Raw genomic sequence first — 7,989 nt, 5'->3', positions numbered from 1 at the left:
TTACACACATACGCTGCTGTGAAGAGAAGGGGGAGGAGTTAGAGACACACAACAGCAGCATATTTGATATACTGTATATTTTTTACACGAGTAATTCATTTTAACCCTAATTTGACATTATTTTGGGGAGTACATTCATTTAAGCAACAAAAAAACGGAGGAGCCATTTGGGAGCTCTTTTTAGTGAGCCCAGCCAAAAGAGCCGGAATTCCTACCACTAGAAGGCAAAGTCGCCGCTTGGAATGGAAACGGATTGACGCGGGACAGGAAAAATGAAGACATCTTTTGTCAACAGACGCTACGAATCCAAGCGCGGCGTTACAGCTGCGGCTGTCGTGAAAGCGCCGCAGTAAGGCAACGGCCGCTTTTGTCGCCGATGGAATTTTCAGGAACGTTTTGTCCAACGCGACAAGGCAAACCCTCAAACGTTTCCCTCCCCGCTTTATTTCTTGAATAGAAAAACATTCCACTCGGACAGAGTCGAAGGAGAATCAAACACCAAATCAAAACCAGAAAGACGTCATTCCGTCGTCACACATGGGCCCCCCTCCCTCCCCCCTTGCCAGAGTTCCCGCTCAACTTTGCGACTGTGGGGCCCGCCTGAGACGGCGACGTTGACTCAACAACCGAGTGTTTCGCAAGCGTCTCCTTGTGTGCGCCAGGGGGGGGGGTCTTTGGTGAGTTGTCAAAGTCAATCAATTAGATTCAGCCGTTGTCGAGGGCCCGGAAAAAACGGACGACGACATCCGCCGGCGCTTAGAACCACAGGTTGAAAATCCAAAGCGGCTGCGCGCGTGCGCATTTGGCCAGCGACGACAAGCGCGTCACTTCACCCGAGCGAGAGTTGGCAAAAGAGGATGGCCGAGCGCCGCGGGAGGCGAGTCGCGTTTGCGCCCGGCGGCAAAAGGCCCCGAACGCAGCCAAAGAAAGTCCAATGACGGGGGCGCGTCAGGCCGTCCGCAGCGAGGCGTTGACGGGCGGCGCGGGGCCGGCGCGGTTCTTGTCCAGCCAGAGCCGGGCCAGCTGGAGGACGGAGCCCCGCGAGGACGCCCGCGAGCCCAAGCACATCTTGTACTGCCTGGGCCGCAGCTCGGGGTCGCAGGCCACCGGGTGATGCGCGTGCACCACGCCCGGGTCGCGGCCGCGGAAGGGCGCGGCGCCGCCCGAGCGCAGGAACTTGTCAAACAGGTCCACGTCCTCCAGGCCCCAGCCCCGGATGGAGGTGTCCAAGCCGCCGGCGCGCGCCAGGTCCCCCTTGTGGGCGCACACCACGCCGAAGCCAAAGTTCCTCCACAGGCCGGCGCCGGCGCTCAAGGCGAAGAGGTCGGCGCCAGCGCCGGACGCCACCCGGGGGTCGTACTGGCTGAAGACCACCGGGAAGTAGGCGGAGCGGCCCGCCGCCGCGTTGGCCCTGCAGCGCTGCAGGAAGTCGGCGGTGAACAGCAGGTCCACGTCGCAGTAGAAGAGCAGCGAGGCGTCGGGGAAGCGCGCCGTGCCCGCCTCCAGCGCCAGCGCCCGCGAGAAGGGGCCGGCCACGGCTTTCACCTCCAGCTCGGCCCGCGGGTACTTGATGTGATAGTCGCGCATCAGCTCCACCTGCCGGACCCGCTCGCTGGCGTTGCCGGCGCTGAACAGCAGCACCAGCAGCTTGACGTTGCGCTCGGGGATCAGGCACACGCGCTCCACGTTGGCCATGAAGCGGGCAAAGACCTCGTAGCGGCCCGACAGCGGGACCAGGATGTTGACTTTCTCCTCCCGGCCGTCCGCACGCCCGGCGCTCGCCGCCGCCGCCGCCGGCCGGAAGGGGACCAGCATCTTGAGGAAGGAGAGCGGGTCGGAGGCGCGCTGGAGAGCGGCGGCGTCGGTGGGCCGCTCCTCGCGGAACTGGATGCGGCTGAAGCTCTGCTGCAGGTAAGCGTGCCGGCGCACCGGCACCGTCACGCTCTTGCCTTTGTGCTTCTTGTAGAGCAGCAGCAGGTCCAGCACGTACTCGGCGCCGTACAGCGGGTTCACCCGCCGGTAGCCGTAGCGGATCTCCTCAAAGTCGATGACGCGCCCGCGCTTCTCGCCGTTGGCGTTGATGGTCTCCATCACCTGCAGCGCGAAAACGGCGGCGTGAAAACGGCGCTTCCCACGGCAGCCCCCTCGGCGGCGGGGCCCTCCGAGTCGTCCGCTGACTCTCGACGGCCCCCGCGCGCCGCCGCCCAACATTTCACCACCGTTTCCGCGCTCACGCCAAACGCGACTTCAAAATAGGCGCGCGTCGGGACGGGACGCTTATTCGCAGCGCCGGAATGGCGGACCCGACTCTTCTTCCGCATGGCGTTTCCATCGATATTAGCGAGTAGCGCTAGCGACGCGGACGACGCGTCCTGAAATCAAGTTCAATTGCGGAAAAAAAATAGATGTTGATCTTTTTGGAAAAAGGTATTCTACGGCGCCCGCCGCCAGCGTTTGAGCAGCTCAGCGCTAAGCTAGCGCGGCGCCCGAGATTCGTCCACCTTCGGAGATGATTTCTTCGTAACGTGACACGAGACGGAGACCGAGGCGGAAATCCGTCCGGCCTCCGCTCGGCCACCTTCCTCCGTTTTCAGAGTTTAGCGGCAAAGTGCGGCCTATGAACTCGCTTTGTTAAGCGCTTGGTTATGCTAAGCGCCAGATCGGGATGGGAAGCGAAGCTAGCTTCTCCGGCAAGCGACTTTTGGTGGGATTTTTGCTATTTGGGTGGGAAGCGCCCCCACCGGCGGCCCGCCCACCTGCATGACGATGTCGTCCAGGGCCCGGCGCTGCGCCGCGTCGGTCCCGCGGCGGGGCGGCTCCCCGTCCCGAGCGGAGAAGAGGTGCCTGGCGCTCAGGAAGTCCCACTCGGGGACGTCGCGGCGGCGGCGGGGGTGAAACCTGCTCAAGGAGGGCGGCGCCCCCAGCCGCCGGTCCCGGCGGCCCGGCTCGGCGGCGCCCAGGCGCCCCATCTGGACCAGCTCGCGGTGGAGGCGCACGCTGCGGAGGCGCAGCGCCGCCGCGCGCCGGCTCAGCAGGTAGGCGTGCAGCCGGTACTGGTGGGCCGGGTTCTTGTTGGGGTGCAGCGTGATGGCCCGGTGAATCTTGCTGCTGCGCAGCTTGCGGATGAAGCCCGTCTTGTCGGGCTCGTAGTTCTCGTAGAACAGCTGCTGCATCTGCAAAGACGGCGACACCACGGTGAGCGGCTCAGCCCCTCCGGCATTTCTTTGCTGCGCGGATTCGGCCCACCCCCGGTCAACGAGGGGGCCGGAAGGCCGAGGACAAAGCCCGAGCGGCCGGCGACCGCGGAGGCGGAGCTGTGTTTTGTCTTCCCCAAATCCAAAGCTCACTTTGGCACTTCAGCCTTGACGTCTTGCTCCTCCAAAACTGCTCCAAACATGCCCCCCCCCCCCCCCCCCCCCCGTCGTTCTCTCTCATTAACCAGTGAGCGCTTTATTATTTCCTCGTGCCGAATATCGCATTGGGGGGTGGGCCTCAAATTTGGGCTTCTTCGGGCGAGTCACGCGTGGCAATCTTGAGAGGGCGTGGCAATTTCGGTCCCGGCCCCCAAAAGGCACACCGAGCGAGCGTGAAAGAGAATTGGCGGCGCTGGCACACGTTCCAAAAAGGGGCGGGGCGGCAAAGACAAGGGAGGACGCTTTCCCAACCGCAGCGGTCGCGGGAGATTTGACGCGCTAAGGACGACGCCCAACTGGAGCCCGCCGAGGAGACGAGACAAGACTCCAGTTGGCGGGGGGTGCGGCCCTTCTCTTTCTTCAGCTGCTCGTACCCCCCATCCCCCCACCCCCCTCGCAACAACGAAAGATAGCCGCGGCCGAGGGGCGCTCTCCGTCTTTCCTCAAAGCCCTTCTGGCGCGGCCGCGCTCCCAGCCGGCAAGAAGCGTGGCAGCTGCCAGCTGGAATGGGAGAAGACAGGGGGGGCGGGGGGGGGGGGAGATCTATGAGGCAACAGCTGTCAAGCGTTCCCACGCAAACACGGCGGGTCCGGACATCACGCCCAACGTCCAAATTAAAGCCTTCTCCAAACGTGGCCGCCTCGGTCAAAGTGACTCTCCCCCCCACCCCCACCGCCGGAGGTAATTATAGCCGCGCCGCGGTCATCTGAGTCGGCGCCGCGCGCGCGTGACGAGGAAGCTCGGTCCCGGTTCGGAACTCCACCCAAACGATCGAGCCGGGTCGGGCTAGCGCTCGCATTTCTCGCTAAAGCCGGCGCCATTCGTTCACGACGCGCGTCGGAAGCGGGCGGAGCCGTAACCCCGCCGCTCGGCAGGTGGGGCTCGGGGGCTAATGACTGCGCCGTCCGTGGCTTAAGAGGAAGCGGGGGGGGGGGGGTCTTGGTGCTGACCCGCACTCCGGCGCTAAGACGCTTAGCCGCTAATCCGCGCTAATTGGATGCTAGCGGCTTCAGCGCACCGCCGGGATGTAGGTCGGCAAGGTCGCGGCTTGACCCCGTGGCGCCGGAAAAAGCTTCCCACCCAAAATGGACGCCGTGACATTCATTCGGCCAGCTATGGGCGGCGAGGTGGGGGGGGGGGCATTTTTCAAATAGTAGATGCTTTGTGAAAACGTCTCCACCCGAGTGAGATGTCACCCATTTGTTTGTTTCCACTGCGTTGGCTCGCTTCTGCATTGGTCCCTCCGCTCCAAAGAACGCGAGCGGAAGCGCCCGTCCGCACTTCGACTTCGACAGGCGGGACCGGCGACGGCGCCGCCACCTCCGGCATGGGGCGGCGGGCAAACGTCTCGTGCGTACGGAACATCCACGAGAGCCGCGAGGGGCGGGGTGGGTCCGCCGCCGTCGTCACGTGGGGAACAATGGTGCTTTGTGTTCCCGGGACTCACGCGAGGATCCCGTGAGGGCCGCCCGGCGAGCTCCTTTCTGGGGCCCACGCGACCACCGTCACAGCCGCTCGCTCGGATCAGCGAATCACGTGCGCGGACGCGCCCCTACGTCGTCGTGCCCGCTACGCGCCCGCCTCCAGTTTGGAGCGGCCACAGTATTTCGCATTTGATGGCGATGAGGATTTTTTCCTCCCCGTAGGGAGTCACTCCAGAGAAAAAAGACCCCACAGACCCCACCCCATCAACGGCAAAATTCACGCGAGGGCTTTGTGCCCATCAAATCCAAGAGAGGCCTCCGGGAGGCAAAACAAGACAAAACAGCAACAAAGCTAACCCCCCCCCCAACTTGCCACAGTTGCCTTGCGCTTTGTTTGACTCTTGACTCACGGGGCCCGTCATCCCACAAACACACGCACGCCCTCTTTTGCGCCATCCCGGCCGAGCGCGGCGACGGATGACGTTTTCCTTTTGGCAATTCAGACGCAGCTCGCCGATCGGCCGACTTTCAACGCGCGGCTGAGGAGAGCGGAGGGGCCCCGAGGGGCCCCTCGCCAACTTTGAACACAAACGCTATCTGCCCAACACGTGGCCACGCGACAACCATTTCCCAACGGGAGCAGCCAAAACCGTGGTGGGGGGGAGTTGGAAAATCTGTCACTTTTTTTTGGGGGGGGGGGGACGACAGTAGGTCAAGTCGTTGGTTTGAGAAAGGGGGAGATTCCGATTGCACACGTCAAGTCATTGACGATGGAAGGCAGCAACCTCAAAGAAAGGCCCCTCGGGTGCTTTTGCAAAATGGGACATCTGCTTCGACTTTGCAAAACAATGGAGCGCATTCGGGGCCAATTTTCGATTTGAAACGCCGTCCCGTTTTGCAATCAAAGGGTGGAAATTCCAACTCCGCGCCTGACGAATCGGCGTCACGGCCGCCAATCGGCGGCAAAGTCCCACGTGGGCTTTTCGGGTGGAATTTGTTTTCCAGCCGACTTGAAAAGGACCAATGCCGTAAAAAGCCAAAGGCGGCGTTCGAGTCCGGGTGTTGAGTTTCAGAGGCCCCTAAAAGGAGCCGCCCGCTGGTCGGAAGCCGCGGCGCTCCCTTTCAAATATCGCCACGTAGCCAGAAAAAAAAAAACAAATGGAAAGACTGCTGCCCCCCCACCCCCCCGTACGAGCTCGGAACCTTCCCGGGAGCGCCAAAGGGAACGGGCCGGAACCGACGGCCGTTCGTGAATGTGGCCAAAAAGGCGGGCGGGGCCACTCACCTCGTAGGACCACACGCACTGGACCCCGGCGAAGCGCCGCACGCAGCGTCCCACCTCCACGTCCTCGTGCGTGGTGTACATCTGGCGCAGGCACTGGCGCAGGTGCGGCACCACGCGGCGCAGGACCTCGCGGCTCATGATGACGCCGGGCCCGCCCATGCAGAAGTTCTGGCCGGGCTCCAGCGCCAGCTTGCCCAGCTCGTCGCGGGCGCCCATGCCCGTCTGGCCCAGGAAGACGGGCGCGCTGCTGTTGAGCCGGCGCAGGAACTCCTCCAGGCGCCGGCCCTTGACGTAGACGTCGTCGTCGGCCCGCATGAACCACTCGTAGCGCTCCAGGTAGTGGTCGTGCATGTACTTGAGCATCATGAAGGACTTCTTCTGCGGCGGGTACGAGTCGTCCACGCCGCTCAGCGCCACCAGCGGCACGGGCGCCGACGCGTCCGAGCCCTCGCTGGAGAAGAACTCCACCCGGCCCGGGATGCTGCGGGCCCACGTTCTGCAAAGAAGAAGGGGAAAAAAAACGTCAGCCAAGCGCCACGCTCCGATTCGGTCGACGGCTCCCGTTCCGGCAGGCGGTTCGGGCCGCCGCTCGCGGCGATTGTCGGCCCGCTGAGAGGGGGGAACGAACGGGTCAAGTGGCGCGGCGCGTCCCGCCGTCGTCCCCCTTGAACGCCGACCGTTGATGTTTGCCAAGGAGACGGCCGCAAACATCCGCTTCGACTTTGGAAAGCCGTCGTCCGCTTTTCAAGGCCTTTTCCGATGGCTGCTACGATCCGAACGGGCAATTGAATCTTGATCAATTTGGGGTGAACGAACGCGTTTTGTTTTGAAATGCGATTAGCCTCGATTGGTATTCGGCAGCTGAATCGGTGACCAAAGTAACTCGGTTGCAGCCCACTCGTCATGGCGGGAGGTGGGCGAAGGGGGTCGACTTGGGTCATTCCGGCCGACTTTGGGGGAAGGGAGTGCGCTTTCGGGGAACCAACGAGGCTTCGGGTCAGCTCGTCGGCGTGCGCGCGCACCTACCTGTGCGCGGCCACGGCGCGGCTGTTGAGGTACTTCTGCGCGGTCATGACGCCCACGAACAGGAAGTTAGCGGAGCTCGCGGCCCCGGGCACCCCCGCGGCCGGCGTCTCCGCGGCCGGCGAGCCGTCGTCGTCGCGCGGCGACCGCGGGACTCCGGCGACGGCGCGTCCCACGCCGAGGCCGCAGCCGCCCGGGTTGGCCTTGGCGAGCTCGGCGGCCTTGGGCAGGATGAGCCTCGAGGCCAGCGTGAAGCCCAGCACCAGACCCAGCAGGACGCCGAACCAAGCTCTCCGGCTCCGAGCCGCCATCGCTCCCGACAACCGCGAAACTTCAAACCCGACGAGGAAAGCTGCCGAGCGTCGGCCGCGCGCCTTCTGCGTCTCGCTCGCGGGTCCTCCTCCTCTTCCTCTTCTTCTTGTGCCCGCGTAGCATCCCCGAAAAAAACAAAAAAAACGGCCCGCCTGCCTCCCCCCGGCCCGATTCGACGCGAGTTGCCGGCGTCCGGTTTTGAAAAAGCGGCGGCTCGGCTATTTCGCCTTGTCGACGGCGCGGCGTCCGGCGTCTGAGTGCCACCGCGAGCTTCCGTACCAGGCGAGCGCCTCTTCCCGGCGGGCGCTCGAAAGGCGTTCACGTCACATGGGAAAAAAAAGCATACTCATCCTCGGGTCACAACCACCCCCACTTCTTCATTTGGCTCAACATTGGCGCAAATCAAAGGACACCGAAGACAGGAGCTTCCTTGTTTTTCGAAAATACGAACAGGTCCGTTTCTTTCGGAAGGACTAACGAAATGTGTTTAGAACATAGAACTCGGCAAGCAAGGCAATCGGCACTTTATCAA

General features: G+C 63.3%; 1 protein-coding gene across 2 annotated transcripts; it reads right to left on the bottom strand.

Moving 5' to 3' along the window:
- Positions 1–228: 228 nt before the first annotated feature.
- On the bottom strand, positions 229–7,866 carry chsy1 (chondroitin sulfate synthase 1). 2 transcript variants are annotated; one of them, XM_052064251.1, is made up of 4 exons: positions 7,149–7,862; positions 6,123–6,618; positions 2,757–3,173; positions 234–2,094 (listed from the first exon to the last, which is right to left on the bottom strand). In XM_052064251.1, the coding sequence occupies exons 1-4, from the start codon at positions 7,454–7,456 to the stop codon at positions 949–951; spliced, it is 2,367 nt and encodes a 788-aa protein (XP_051920211.1). In that variant the 5' UTR covers positions 7,457–7,862; the 3' UTR covers positions 234–948. The 2 variants fall into 2 exon arrangements, with proteins under 2 accessions (XP_051920213.1, XP_051920211.1); XM_052064253.1 differs by lacking the exon at positions 2,757–3,173 and having other exon boundaries at positions 229–2,094; positions 7,149–7,866.
- Between the last annotated feature and the right edge of the window lie 123 nt (positions 7,867–7,989).

This window comes from Hippocampus zosterae, chromosome 4 (genome assembly GCF_025434085.1).
Source record: "Hippocampus zosterae strain Florida chromosome 4, ASM2543408v3, whole genome shotgun sequence".
NCBI classification, from domain to species: Eukaryota; Metazoa; Chordata; class Actinopteri; order Syngnathiformes; family Syngnathidae; genus Hippocampus; species Hippocampus zosterae.
Note: the sequence above shows the minus strand (reverse complement) of the source record. Positions and strands in the feature narration are given on the sequence as shown.